Here is a 16,111-nt window from a genome sequence, read left to right on the forward strand (position 1 = left end):
ACTCACTGACACCTTCCCCCCCCACTCACTGACACCTTCCCCCCACTCACTGACACCTTCCCCCCCCACTCACTGACACCTTCCCCCCCCACTCACTGACACCTTCCCCCCCCACTCACTGACACCTTCCCCCCCCACTCACTGACACCTTCCCCCCCCACTCACTGACACCTTCCCCCCCCCACTCACTGACACCTTCCCCCCCCCACTCACTGACACCTTCCCCCCCCACTCACTGACACCTTCTTTCCACCCCCCCACTCACTGACACCTTCTTTCCACCCCCCCACTCACTGACACCTTCTTTCCACCCCCCCACTCACTGACACCTTCTTTCCACCCCCCCCACTCACTGACACCTTCTTTCCACCCCCCCCACTCACTGACACCTTCTTTCCACCCCCCCCACTCACTGACACCTTCTTTCCACCCCCCCCACTCACTGACACCTTCTTCCCCCCTCCCACTCACTGACACTTCCCCCCCCACCACTCACTGACACCTTCTTCCCCCCCACCCCCCTGACAGCTTCTTCCCTTATTAGAACTCCCTCCCCACTTGCACCTTCGTGCCCCCTCCCAACTTAACTCCCCTAACACCTCCCCTCACCTCCCAATTTCACCCCCAACCACCCCCACTCCCCCCGGTACTCCTTCCTCTCCCGCTCACACCTAAACTGTCTTCTCCCGCCCTCCCATCTTTCGCTGCTCATCCATACTTGCCCATGGCGCAGTCTCTGGAAGATGGCGCGAGCCCATGGCGCAGTCTCTGGAAGATGGCGCGAGCCCACGGCTGGCGCAGTCTCTGGAAGATGGCGCGAGCCCACGGCTGGCGCAGTCTCTGGAAGATGGCGCGAGCCCACGGCTGGCGCAGTCTCTGGAAGATGGCGCGAGCCCACGGCTGGCGCAGTCTCTGGAAGATGGCGCGAGCCCACAGCTGGCGCAGTCTCTGGAAGATGGCGCGAGCCCACGGCTGGCGCAGTCTCTGGAAGATGGCGCGAGCCCACGGCTGGCGCAGTCTCTGGAAGATGGCGCGAGCCCACAGCTGGCGCAGTCTCTGGAAGATGGCGCGAGCCCACGGCTGACGCAGTCTCTGGAAGATGGCGCGAGTCCTGAAGCAGGTCCGAAGCATCAGCCAAGTCAATGAAAGTCCAAAGCATCAGCCAAGTCAATGAAAGTCCAAAGCATCAGCCAAGTCAATGAAAGTCCAAAGCATCAGCCAAGTCAATGAAAGTCCAAAGCATCAGCCAAGTCAATGAAAGTCCAAAGCATCAGCCAAGTCAATGAAAGTCCAAAGCCTCAGCCAAGTCAATGAAAGTCCAAAGCCTCAGCCAAGTCAATGAAAGTCCAAAGCCTCAGCCAAGTCAATGAAAGTCCAAAGCCTCAGCCAAGTCAATGAAAGTCCAAAGCCTCGGCGAAGTCGAAGCGGCTACGTGGAGACCGCCCACCTTCCAAGAGCTGCTTTGACAGAAATAAGAGGCTTCAGTTCAGGACTCCGGAGGAGTCATACCACTTGAGGCCTTACAAAATACATCACATAGTACATGATAGGTGATTGGAGCTGAAGAAAACAAAGGTGATTCTTTGAATAGGATTGGTTACAAAGATGTTAAGTTATTGTCCAAATAATTTTAGCTGCCAGATGTCCATTGACAAGAAGCCAAACATGTTGAGATATCAGACAGGACTTTCCTTACCCTGGAAATGGGGATTGTGGACTCCGATGGAGGCACCTCCTCTGAGGAGGAAGAGGCGGCCAGAGGGGGAGGAGGCCAGTGTCCCATTTCAGCCTCTAGGGGAGCAACCTGTGGGAAGACAAGCACAGGCACAAGGGGCACAGAGCCAATAGGAAGAGTAAGGAGGAAGCGGCTGCAGAAGGCACCGCTATCCTGCTGCCAGGGTTTACAGGCGGTGATGCAGCTACCTCAATATGTTCGAGGTGCGATGCCAAAGGAGGCCCCGCCTCTCAAGGGACACAGTGCCCTCCATCTGTCAGATGATCGGCCCTGAGATCAGCTCCAACAGAGTGGGGGGACACCCCATGCCAGTGGTTCTGAAAGTCACAATGGCCCTCAACTTCTATGCCTCCAGCTCTTTCCAGGGATTGGTGGGTGATCATTGTGGTATCTCCCAATCAGCCATCCACAGTTCTGTCAAACTGGTGGCAGATGCTCTGCTCAGGCATCCGTTGACTTTCATTCACTATCGCAACCTGGTGCCTTCGTCAACAGGAAGGGCTTCCACTCCATGAACCTGCAGATTCTGCAAGTCTGTGCAAGGTACCCAGGCAGCCCCCATGACGTCTACATCCTCAGACACTCCCAGGTGCCGGGGCTCTTCAGTGCTCCAGCCTGGCTGGATGGATGGCTGGTGGGTGACAAGGGCTATCCTCTCAAAAGGTGGCTCTTGACGCCTCTCTGCCATCCAAGAACAGAAGCTGAGCAGCGGCACAATAGGAGCCACGGCACCACAAGGGCTATGATAGAGAGAGCCATTGGTCTTCTCAAGATGCACTTCTGATTCCTGGACCGTTCAGGGGGCACACTGCAATACCCCCCAAAGCGTGCGTCACTGATAGTAGTTGCATGCTGCGCTCTCCACAATCCAGCGTTGGAAAGAGGGCCACAGGGGAGGAAGAAGATTTTGCACAGCTGCTCTGGCAACAGACGATGAGTCCAGTAGTGAGTCCGAGGACGAGCACGGTCAGGAGAACACTGAGGGCATCGACGTTGAGCTGGGCAACCTCCAGGGAGGCAGGGACACCCAGGGGGCTTTAATCCAATGCTCCTTCGGCTAGCCTACCAAAGAACCATCACCACATGCCAGGGCTGCAGGCTCCACACTCAATACCTGATAGTGCATGTTGTTCCTATGTGCTATTTCAATAAAGTTCAATGACAAACAAGTCACTCAACATCATGGGTTACCCTGCACCTGCAGGACTAATGAAGCACCCAGAGGCTTGTTGAATACAAACACACTTAATGGTGTGGTGCCTGGCATACATAAAGCAAATTAAATGGAAAGGTGTTCTCCATCACATCTAATAATAATTAACATAAAAGACTTTTTCCTTGCTCATTTTCGGGATATGGGCAACGCTAGCAAGGCTAGGATTAATTGACTATCCCTATTTCTCCTTCAGAAGGTGGTGATCGGCTTTATTCTGATAAATTAATTGAAATAAAAGACTTGTTAGGCCACTTCAGACAAAAGTTTAGAGTCAGACACATTGATGTGAGACTGAAGTCACATATAAGCCAGGTCAAATAAAAATATCAGGTTTCCTTCCCTAAAGAAATTAGTGAATCAGTCAGGTTTTTACCATAATTGAATTTTCACTTCTACTGGTGTTGAATGAGCAGTTTTTTTTAAACTGAATTCAAAATCACAAACTCACATTCCACCTGACACTGTAGGAATTGGTGTCTTAGGTTCTCTGGATTACTAGTCCACTGTTAAGACACAGCCAATGGTGAATGCTGAGCTGCTGAAATCCCAATGGGAAACTTGAAACAACTGCCACAACTTGTTTTTCAATTTGAATAAATTTCAAGATGCATGCCTTGAATTCAGTAGTAATAAGACCACCAAGTCTTACAGGGTTTTTACAAAACTAAATTAAACCTTTATTAATAGAAGAAATGATTTTAAATACATACATAGATCTACAAATTACTACTAGGATAACTTCTAAATCCCCGAGTTAATCTAACTCCCAGTTACACTTTCATTAAGGCAACAGTAAGACGAGCAGATTTTAAAAGATCCAGGCAAAGAAACATGATACCCTGAACCAGTCAAATTCAAAGTAAGTCTTAACTTCAGTTCTTTGTGGACAGAATCTTGAGGTGTAGACGCTGAAGGCTTTTCATACTTGTTAGATCTTAAAATGCCTGCCCTTACACACAACCTTTGCTCCTTTATACATATGTTCCCCTTTGAATGCAAATTCCCAATATTTCAATATGTCATTGGACTTTACGTCTCTGATAACAAAAATCTCTCATAGCACTAATTTTATCAATAATCTTTGAGAAAAATAAACACAATGGGGAGAATTTTCCAGTTGGCGAGCGGAGGCGGGGCCTGCGCGCCAATGAGTAAAATGACACGCAGGACATCGGACAGGCGCCCCGATGTTACCGCACGTCATTTAGATTTTCAGTTTGGCGGGTGCACAGCCAAGTCGGCTGCACATCTGCCGAACTGTCATAGCCCTATTAAGGCCTGTTTAAAACTAATTAAATCAATTAAATGAGCTGCCCGTCCAGGCGGCCTTCACATTTTTCATGGAACCTCATCCACAGGCGGGATGAGGTTTCATGAAATGTTTATAAATTAGATAAATTTTTAAATTATTGCTCCTTGACATGTCCCAGCTCATGTGACACTGTCATATGAGGGGACATGTCTTAAAATATTTTCAATTCCTTATTTAAATGTTTGAACCTTAAATCTTCCTGAGGCACCTCTGCGCAGGCCTGGACTCAGCGTATCTACCCCACCCGCACAGGGAGCACTCAGCGCTTCCGGGCGAGCGTCACGCTGGGCAGGCCTTAATTGGCCCACCCATGTAAAGTGGCAGCGCGCTCCAGATCGAGGGCGCCGATCGGGTTCGTGCTTGCTCCCACTCTCCCCCCGCACATCTCTCTTCCCCCCCCCCCCCCCCCCCCCCCCCCCCCCCCCCCACCCAATCCAGCCCAATTTTTCTGAACTTCACCTGACTAGGTAACACATTTCACCCCTTCTTTTGAAAGGATCTAGTTCGATTTATTTAAAAATGCAAATATTCCCTTTACACCTGTGTTATCTACTTAACACAACCCCACTATTACTCTGCTTAACAATAAATTCCAATAACGTTATGACAGTTATTGTATCTTCTTGACACCGCTAACAAACTGTATGGTACCATAACCAAGTACTGTAGATTGGAGCAATTGCTCACTCCATCCCCTCCCATTGTATTTATTCTGTACGTTATTGTGACGCTACTGCAAAGAGCACTGGGATCACACACTCCATGATGTTGCGGCTCAGTGAAGTGAAAGTAAAGCACTTCAACAATCCTTATTGCAGGCTTGTCTATAAGCACTCCCAAACTGCATGACTCGTTCAAATGACGACAACAATGACAACTTCTTTCATTTATATGGAATCGTTAGTGAAATGTTCCAAGCCACTCCAGAGGTGTAATCAGACAAAAATGGATTCTGAGCCAAAGAAGTAGATATCAGGAAGGATGACTAGAAGCTTGTTCAAAGAGGTAGGTTTCAAAGGGTCACTTAAAGGAGGAGAAGCAAACTGATTTAGGCAGGAAATTCAGGAGTGTGGAGCATAGGTAGCTGAAGACATGGTTGCCAATGGTGGAGTGAAGAGCCAAACAATGAACAAAAGGTAACGGAGAGTTGTGGGGCTGGAGGAGGTTATGAATTGCTGATGTTTGTAAGGTTTGGCTCTGCGGCTCTCTAGAGTCTGAATAGCAGGATGCAGTTCCACAAACTCCATCTCCACTTTTTCCTGCACACTCATGTCTTGGATTTCATCAATTACTCTTCCTGCAACTATCTGAATCCTCCCTCCTCTGAAAGTGGTGCACCTAATGGTGTCTGTTACTGTAGGAATGACTGACACTGAGAGCTGGGAGGTGCCAGGTTTAGATTGCTCATTAGACCCTGTCAGAAACCGACAAGAGCTGAGGAGCAGATTTTAGATTGTTGAAATAACTCGAACTTGAAGAAGTAGTTACATGAACTGATAGTCCTGCGTGTTGTGTTTCATTGAGAGCTAAAGAATGATAAGCAAAAGACATGAGCCATCTTTGCTTTGGGGAAGCCCTTTGAACTTCTCCTCTACCATTGTCTCTATTGCTTCCAATCTTGGAATCTCTCATCATAAGTTAACATGCCCCTCCTTATAGTCTGCATACAATAAATATATGTTTTATATATAGGGAAGAAGAATCTGAACAATTTGTTACACTTAAATATCCAGCCCAGCAAGCACCTTATGTGAGATTGTGAAGACACCTTGAGTTGGTAGTGTGCTTGTCTCACATAATGAGCCATGAACTTGGTGACATGGCAGCAAAACGTGATTCCCTTGTAAAAAGCAGACATTTGCAAATTATCCTAACATTTGGTAGTGTGTATTTTTCTTCAGTGATGCCACTCAAAGTTTTAACTGAAGTTCCTGAAGTTCTGCTATTGTATCTTGCAAGGCAATATTATAGAATAATGCAAAATATAAGCACGCTTACTTGGCTGCCTTTCTGAGGCAAATACACCCCCCACCGATTATTCCCAGTTTGACCTACATGACAGATGGCAATCATTATTTCAGCTCCCTCCAGCTCGATTGTTTCAGGATGTTCTTCACTGGAGGGCAATCCTTAGCTCCAGAAAGGACCACCTTTTTTGCAAGGCAAACATTAAACAGGAAAGCTGCGTTGTAAATGGAGTAATTGTGCAGCCTGGACTTCTCCAACACTGGAGGAATAAATCAGATTTACAATGACCAGGAGCCCTTTAAAAACTGCTGCTGTCAAATATCCTGCCCCTTTTCTCCAGCCATCCCTCCCAACCGCCCCAAAGGTGTGCACTGTGCACATTGAACGCTGATCGCATCCAGAAATGACCTTGCATTATAGCATGAGGCCAGCTTTCTGCAATACAGGTATGTGCAGTGCCCATAGAGCATCAGCTCTCAATGCCACACGCTGAAACTGAAGTGGACTTCATAAGTTCTGTCCAGTACTTGTAGGTGCAATGAAGCAGATGGAGTCTGTCCAAAATTACCTCAGTTTACAGCTGTCAAAAGTATAGGGGTCTCTTAGTCAGAATTGGTCTAAAGCCCAGGTTTTGGATGCAGCTACAAGAAAATTACTGCCGATGCTGAAAATCAAAATGGCACATGTTGGAAAAACTCAGCAGGTCTGGCAGCATCAGTGGAGAGAGAAACAGAGTTAATGTTTCAAGTCCAATATGACTTCTTCCATTTTATATTTTTATTTCAGATGCAGATCATGTGTTAGCCCACTGCACCCCACAATGCTGTTCATGTTTTTTTTCATCATTCCATTACTTGCTTGACAGCAGAACCTGGATCAATACCACACCAATTCCTTGTTTTGGGATCTCATTCAAAGAACAGAATTCCTATCACACTGTTCTTTTTCATGTATATTGTCTAGAAATCTTGTGAAGGAAAAGCACTTGAGCATATTGTTCTTGATGACAACACTGAATATATTTGTATTTATTTCAGGTCCCAGATGTACCAATGTCCATTTCCCCAGTTCAGTATATCTGTGCTCCAGACAGCAAACATACATTTTTAGCTGCACCAGCCCAATTACTGCTTGAAAAGTATCTGCAGCACACAAGTAACCATCTTTTTCCATTGTCTGTAAAGAACTACAGTCATCCAGTGCTGTCAGTAGACTGTTATCTCAACCTAGGACAAGAGGTATGGTGCGAATATTATAAAATCTATGCACTATCTGTCATTAATAAGTATGATTTGAAAATTCAAATCGGGGGAGGCTCAAGGCTTTTTTAGTGGGGCCGAGGTGAGCACTCCAGCAGCCAAGAGAGCAAGAGGTAGGTCTCATGGAGGGGTTTAAGGAGATGGTTGGTAAAGTGGAAACAAAACCGCAGGTTACCTTTGCTCTTCAAAGTGATCCCAGAGTAGTGGACAAAGGAGATGATCCCTGGTTGAGGAAAATCCGGTGATGCATGCCTAATCCGGCTGAGTACCAATATGCTGAAGCCTGCACCTGTTGGACTTGAGGGAGTGAAAATGAGGGCCATATCAGGGTGGGTGAACAATGGGATGGGAGAGACAAAAAAACAGTTGTGGTGAGGGAATGATCGTGAAATTTGATGGCTACAAAAGTGTTGCTGCAAATGATACATACAAACATATGAAATAGGATCAGGAGTAGACCATTCAGCCGGCTGAGCCTGCTCCACCATTCAATAGGATCATGGTTGACCTGTTTGTATTACTAATTCCACATTCCCATCTACCCCCAATAATCTTTGATCCCCTTGCTTAACAAGAATCTATCTACCTCTGTCTTAAAGATATTCAATGACCCTGCCTCCACCGCCTTCTGAGGCAGACAGTTCCAAAGTTGCACAGCCATCTGGGAGAAAAAATTTCTCCTCCTCTCTAAAAGAGCACCCCCTAATTTTAAAACAGTGACCCCTAGTTCTGGACTCACCCACAAGAGGAAACACCATTCCCACGTACATCTTGTCAAGACCATTCAGGATCTTGTATACTTCAATCAAGTCACCCCTCACTCTTCTAAACTCCAGTGGAAACAAGCCCAGTCTGTCTAACCTTTCCTCATAAGACAACCTGCTCATTCCAGGTATCAATCTAGTAAACACCTTCTGAATGGCCTCTAATGCATTAACATCCTTTGTTAAATGAGGGGATCAAATCTGCACACAGTATTCAAGATGTGGTCTCACCAATGCCCTGTATAACTGAAGCATAGTGCCCTTACTTTTATGTTCAATTCCTCTCATAATGAAGGATAGCATTCTATTAGCCTTCTTGATTACTTCTTGTACCTGCATACTAACATTTTGTGACTCATGCAAGAGAACACCTGGATCCCTGTGCATCTCGGAATTCTGCAGTCATTCTCCATTTAAGTAATACTCTGCTTTTTTATTATTCCTGCCAAAGTGAACAACTTCACATTGTATCCCATCTGTCAGATTTTTGCCCACTCGCTCAACCTATCTATATCTGTCTGCAACCTCCTTATGTCCTCTTCGCAACACACTTTCCTACCTATCTTTGTGTCATCTGCAAATTTAGCTACCATGCCCTTGATGCCCTCATCTAAGTCATTGATATAAATTGTAAAAAGTTGAGGCCCCAGCACAGACCCTTGCAGGACTCTGCTCGTTACATCCTGCCAATCAGAAAATGCATTTATGCTGCAGTTGGGCGTATGAAAATGAGTTATAGGGGATTTTGTGGAGAGTTTATTCCAAGGCAAAACACAGAATAAAGTGGGGTTAGAAGAGGATGGTGAGATGTAGGTGGTGAGTGATACAAGGAAAGAGAGGGCCTTGTCAGTGATGGAGAGCGTGGGAGTAGTGAGATGGCAAGGCTGAAGCTATGGGCCTGAAAATGGGTAGGAGAGTTTATAAAGAGGATAAGATTTAGGGAGTACAGGAGGAAAGAGGGAAAGCAGAGCTGAGATGTACATTGAAATCACCTGATAATGAGTCTTTGCTTAATGCAGAGGCTGAAGGAAGAAAGGGAGCAGGATACCTTGATTTGGAAACACAGGGTAATACGAACCAAAAAGTATCTTAAAAGAGAGGCAGGGGGGGTGAAACAAGGTGAGGGTGAACAGAGGAGAAAAATGTATTGGGAGGATTGGTGGGAGACACCAAAGTGTGATTGGTGATAAGAGCTACTGTGACAGTTTGGGTGGGACTGATGGTGGAAAGTATAGCAAAGCAGGCAGGCTTCAGTAAGTCACTACCTAAGTGAACTAAGTTTCAGTCAAAGCTGGAATGACAATGCATTAATTCACAAGAAGTGTATTGGTATCTAGGGCCCTATTTGGGAGTGAACACACATTCTTGAGGGAAATGTGGAGGGGGCAGTGCTTACTGAAAATGTTGGCCTGATCTAAGCAACTGTGGTGGATGGAGTGAGCAGAACAGGAAGGAGGTGGTGAGATTGGCTCCCAGCAGCCATGCTGAATTGGATAGTTGGCGAGAGAAGAGCATGGGGCAGTTGGTGTTGGTCCCTGTAAGGAGGCAGTGATGGATGCCTCACTGTGAACCAAGAAAATACATCATATTGATGCAGTCATGGAGGTGCCCATTATGAGCGTGAACAATATGGCAATATAATCAGCTTGTTTCCCTTCCTAATTCTTGGCTGCAAGAGTGGTGTGCCTTATGGGAGCAATCTGTCCAACTAGTTGGGGTGCAGTCTCCTAATTGCAGTGCACCATTGGCTCTGTTCATGAAGATTTACTCAACTGAAGGGAGCAATATACGATTAATGTGGTGTGAGTGTGGGTAGGAGGGCACAAGTGGTTGCATGAGATCCTGCTATAAAATGAAATACCATTATCAACACTTGTTTTATTTGAAGTACACATTTTTCTGTCTATTTGAGCACCTGCTACTTCAAATCCTACAGAAGTAATATTTAGGATTCTACAGTGAAGTACTTCCAGAAGAACAAAAGATGTTTAACACTGTTTTGTGTCAATGACTACTATAACTGTGCAAAGGAAAACATTTGTCGCAGTATGATCAGATGAACATCTTGTCATCTCAAACTAAGTTTACATGGGGGCAGTTAGGCAAGGGCAATAAATGCTGGCATAGCCAGCGACACCCACATCCAATGAATGAATAAAAAGAAATGCAGTCTAATCGACGGCCCTTAAAGGGACTGCTGGAGGCTGGCGCCAAAGGAATTAAATTTTTTTAAAATTTAGCTGAATGCGGAGTGGGGAGGAACAGGAGTGCCTCCCAGCACCACGTCCTCTGGCCACTTCCTTGACTCCTCCATTTTCCAATCTGCATCACTTTCTATCTAGGGCTAATCTAAGGGTTGCTGCTAGTGATACAAAGTCAGAAAATTTAAAACTGCCTTTCCTGAGCTGTCTGGGGATGCACAGCCTGGTTTAAATGAGGCTGAAGTGTGAGGCAGGTGTGTCTTAGACTCACCGCTTTGGGCGCAGGCATCGTTCCCTGCTTCTGCAGGCTAGCAAAATCCAATTTCACCCCCAATTTTAATTGGGAAGCAAAAGAAGACATCTGTGGTGTTCAAGATTGCATTTGTTCCTACCTGAAACTTGTTATTTGAATCAATTGTTTTATTTTAAAGAATTGAGTGAAAGAGTTCAGGACATTGTGACATTTACAATCTCATTCTTTTGAACGTTTCAGATTACCGTTTGCTTTGTGAGTTCACGTCCTCATTCTTTAAATATAAACACCTCTGGCCTTACTTTCAGTGGACTCCTTCTGTATCTCTGTGACTCATTTGTCACATCCAGTATTTTGAAAAGATTCCACTTTCTGAAAGGTAAGGCTGTGTTTTATTCAGCTTTCCTATTCTGGTCTTCATGCTTTAAGAAGTTTGTTCATTTTTTTTCCTTGTGGTTATATTTTTAAACGGACTTTCAGAGACACCGGGGGTAATTTTAATCACAAATTATGAGTGATTTGGGTTCAGGTGGATGTTAGAATTTTAAATATCTCAAAGCCACCTCCAGCCCGTCCAGTTCCATTTTAATGAAGGGGGGAAATGGAGGGAAAAATGACTCACCCAATCCCAGGAGGCATTTGGTCACTTAAATGTGATATTTGAGGCTGCATGCCTCATATTTAACCTATCTTCCAGGTTTAACTCTAACCAGCTGGGTTTCTGGGTTCTTGCAAAACCTGACAGGTAAAGGAGAGTGAGGGATGCTTCATGGAAGAGGTTTGTGCCTTTATAGTTTGTTGGCCAGAAAGAGCAGGAGTGCTTCCTCCTGGTCTCCCAAGATAACCTGCTCCCTTGCCTGTCATTGGACTCCCCTTCTGTGATTAGATTGACCATCAGCACCTGCCGCTTGTGAGTATCAGAACCCTACCTCCTTCACCCCACAATTCAGACATCTCCAGTAACCTAGCTGCAGGCTACATGCCTGAAGACTTGCAAAAATTGCATGGTGGCAGAAACACACGAGCCACAGGGACAGGCTTCAGCAATGCTGTCTCAACAACTGATAAATAACAAATAGCCGTTTGGTAGTACAAAACTTGAGCATTGTTGGAAAAAAAGAGACAAGTTCAAGCTTTTTGCCTTGCATTCATCAGGACACTTGCAAGAATATCAATATAGGGGGAAAATAACAATTTATGCCATATGTGAAGAGAGTGCTGATGATTGGCAAGTGGTGTTGCCTTGGAGAATGTACCACCGATGGTGAACATCAGTTAACTGCCAAGCATTGTTTGAAATTTAAACCAGGCAGCTTGACCCTGATTGATCAAGGCATTGCTTTGAGGAATGAGTCAGTGAATGGCTGTCACTCATTTCATTTAGCTGAAACAGGTGCACTGTGTGTACATGTTCTTTCTGTCTGCAAAGAACAGGGTCCTGTGTATTAACATATGTAGTTCTTGGTACACACACACATGCCCTGATGGACAATCTTAAATTGGCTGTCAGCATAATTCTTAGCACATGGAGGATTATTTAGCAAAAGACTGTACCCAACCATCCCATGCTTGCAAACCTCAAAGCAGTGTCAACATTAGGTGTGATTCTGCGATTGGACAACAATTGCTAAATAATCCTCCATGTGCTAAGAATTATGCTGCAAATTGAAATGTACGTTCAAAACAGGTGTCATTAAAATCTGTAATATCATAATTATACGTCAGTGACAACAGGAATCAGCTGACACACATTCTGCAAGTAAAAATGATGCAAATGCATGAATTTTAGGGATTCGTATTTTGTGCTGATTCTTTTGCTGAAGGATACAGAATGTTGAGGTGCAACTGTAGCAGGTCTTCTGTTCCTGATCTAAACATAAGATGTGGCTTACAGTTATTGTATTGCAAAAATTCACAAACCAGATATATTTCATTAATGCTGTTATGGACTAGTTTGCCCTCATTGTGTCTTTTAATAGCAGTGAGGAAATAGAAAAAAAAACAAATGCTATTACTAAATAAATATATAGGTATATGGGTTACACAATTTAAAGCAAGTACCCATAAATTCATTAGTTTTAGACTTGCTTTCTGCCCTACCTTAACTCATGTTGTCAAAGGTACATAGAGTACCAGTAGGTTTACCAGATTGTACTCATTGAGTAGGTTTACAAGATTGTACTCATTGAGTAGGTTTACCAGATTGTACTCATTGAGTAGGTTTACCAGATTGTACTCATTGAGTAGGTTTACCAGATTGTACTCATTGAGTAGGTTTACCAGATTGTACTCATTGAGTAGGTTTACCAGATTGTACTCATGCAACCAAGTCACAAGTGAATTATGATTAATGTCCGAGTGGAACATTGATCATCCGTGGGTATTAATTCAGTAAAGTTATTTGAAAAAGAGGTTAGAAGTAGTTTAAAATTGCACTAAAATCCTTTTGAGGATTTGATTCTCATAAAGCTAGAATTGATGTGCACTCAAACTGAATCAAACAGATTAATTTATATATTTAGTTAAGCTTTCAAAGGAATTGTATAGAGCGGTGATATAATCTGACATTGCCACATGTGGCATAAAGTACCTCCTTCCTTTGCTTAGGAATCGGAAGTCAATTGTAACACCTTTTAGTGCATTAGCTGAGACTAGCTAGCTTAGACAAAACAGAAAATGCTGGAAAAATTCAGGTCTGACAGCATTTGTGGAGAGCGATAGGGCTGAATTTTCTGCCTACCAGGCAGGCGGGCCCGACCCAATCTCTGGCGGGAGAAGGGGGCCCTACCGCCATTTTAAGTGGGCGGGCCAATTAAGGCCCTCCCAGCGTGACGTCCGATGGGAAGCACTGTGCACTTCCTGCGCGGGCAGGGGTTTTCCCCAAAAGCGAGAGTGCACTCTTTCACGCATGCGCACGATAGAGCACACATCTCCCTGAGGCTAAGTGCTGCCTCAGGGAAATTGCTGAAAGGTTTTCAAACTTTAAAAATAGAAAAATAAAAAAATCATTAACATGTCCCCATCATGTTACAATGTCACACGAGATGGGACATGTTAATAAAGTGCACAAAAACTTTAATAAACTTCTTTAAAACCAACATGAAACCTCATCCCGCCGGTGGATGAGGTTTCATGTTTTTTCAGAAGCCCACTGGGGCTCCTGGCCTGCCCGCCAGCCTTAAGGTTGGATGGGCAGGTCCCTTAATTGTTTTAATTATCCTGTCAATGGCCTCAATTGGCCATTGACAGGTCGGCGGGCGGACAGCTGATCGCGCTGTCCCCCCACCTTCCTGAAGATTTAAATGGAGCTGGATGACATTGGGGATTTCCCCCGACATCATTTTCATGTCGGCAAGCAGACCCCACCCCCTTCTCACTGACGGAAAAATTCAGCCCAAAGAGTTGATAATTCGAGTCCGTATGACCCTTCTTCAGAGCTAGCTTAGAACAGTCTAGGGTTAAAACAAGATCTTTAGGTCTCTGGCAGAGTCCCAATACATGTTACCTTGCGCAACAAAGGGGCATAATAATTTCTCATGTATGGATAAATAGGATTTTAATAGAGATCATTATTGGTAATGAGGTCTAATAATAGAATAATAAAAATGCACCCCATGAACATAATTTGTAATACTTAGATGCAAGAAATGTTCATTTTATTAAGCCAGCACAAGTTTAAAATCATGAAATGATGTGTTGTCTTTGAAAGAATGTATTGCTATATAGTGCATAATATTTTGCATATCTTGAAGCTTTTTAAATATGTTTAATTCTCCTGTGCTTTTGTAATAGACACCACCTTGGGCAATGATTTTTTTAAACCAACATATTTTAAAAATATTGCCGATATTGACTTTTCAAATTCATTTGTTTAGGTGCCACGTTGTGTGTAATTTGTCAAGACCGTAGCTCTCTTCGCCAGACTGTTGTAAGACTGGAGCTGGAAGATGAGTGGCAGTTCAGGTTAAGAGATGAATTCCAGACAGCTAACTCCCAAGAGGACAAGCCACTCTTTTTTCTGACTGGACGACATGTCTAAGGCGTGAAAATTTCCCAGTAACACACAGACAGCAAAAATGAGCACTCCATAAGTACACAGAATTTTCTTTGAGCCATGAGCATTTTGAAATGTTGAAAACAGTGTTTAAAAAAACTGAATAGAATGGTACCAAATTAATCAAATGTAAAAAACTGATATGCACCAAGAACAAGTTCCAGTAAACATTCATCAATTTTATGCACTGCCTTAACATATATTTTAAAAATAGAATTTTTGAAGTATCTTTACTTGCCTGAATAATAGGCAGAAGTGTAAGCGTTAATGTTTTGTGTAGTTTAGAGTAAATGATTTTGTAATTGATCCATTTTGAAATGTCCTGGTTTGCATCACTGCTCTGCTGTTTTGAAAGGAATCAGGAAATGTGCCCTCCTCACTAGATACTATGTAGTTGGTGGAAAATCTGCACTTTAGAACCTTTAACTGTGAGAAGTATAATGAGGGACTGAACTCAAGGAACCCTTGCAGGTAATGGATTGATTCATAATCAGGCATGATGAAACTGCTGACGTGGTGAATAGCAATGGCCTTTAAACTCTTCAAGGGCTGAAGAGTCTTTCCTGTTTCCAAAACCTAAGTCTTTCTTTTGGATAAAAAATTGAGGTTATATAAAACTTTTCAGAAGTTTATATGCACTGGCATATTTGGTTAATCCATTACATCTTGTTTTCACCGTCCTTTAATGGTTATACATTGATACATTGAGTCTGCTGGCATATTTTTGCATACGTAGAAGATACTGTGTGCCAGTCACTCAATATTGGCCATAGATTGCGGCTATCAGCCAAGGAGGATGGAGTATAGAATTATTCCTTAAAATTGCTGGGTGTGGGGGCAGAGAAGAGATTGCACGGTTGGAATTATATCTCCAATTGTTCCTGTTTGTTTGGTTTTTTAATTTTCCATGTTCCCAGTTCAGCCAATAAGATTTGGATGATTTGAAACCAAAGCCTAAATGGATCAACACGTTTTCCCCAAGTAGAATTAACATAAAAATTCTAACCGTTGCTTTTTTTTTTACTGCAGCGGATTAATATTACCAACATTTGGGAAGTCCTGAAAAATGAAAATAAAGTACTCACACTAGAAGCTGACAATAAGATTTTTCGATACATAGATATTGGGGAAAATTGAAAATAAAGCAAATGACTGAAATATATTTTTCAAGGTAAAGGGTTAAATCGTTATTTAAGAACATGTTGCATAATTTCTTGTGTGCAATTTTCTAATTGCCTGAAGGGCAACTTGTACACACATCAAATGCTTTCTGCGATTTGTACGCAAGATTTAAATATCAGTTTTCACCTCAACATTGGAAGAACTAATGTCATGCCATAGAGGTTGAA

The 16,111-nt window shown here is 43.8% G+C and overlaps 1 protein-coding gene across 1 annotated transcript in view; it reads left to right on the forward strand.

Annotated features, from left to right (window-relative positions):
* greb1 (growth regulating estrogen receptor binding 1) overlaps positions 1–14,945 on the forward strand; it is a 342,458-nt gene extending 327,513 nt beyond the window's left edge. The window contains exons 35-37 of the mRNA XM_041187420.1: positions 7,269–7,469; positions 10,949–11,087; positions 14,584–14,945. Coding sequence (XP_041043354.1) covers positions 7,269–7,469; positions 10,949–11,087; positions 14,584–14,747 — 504 coding nt within the window. The 3' untranslated portion in view covers positions 14,748–14,945. The remainder of the gene's footprint in view (positions 1–7,268; positions 7,470–10,948; positions 11,088–14,583) is intronic.
* Positions 14,946–16,111: the final 1,166 nt, after the last annotated feature.

This window comes from Carcharodon carcharias, chromosome 5 (genome assembly GCF_017639515.1).
Source record: "Carcharodon carcharias isolate sCarCar2 chromosome 5, sCarCar2.pri, whole genome shotgun sequence".
Taxonomy (NCBI): Eukaryota; Metazoa; Chordata; class Chondrichthyes; order Lamniformes; family Lamnidae; genus Carcharodon; species Carcharodon carcharias.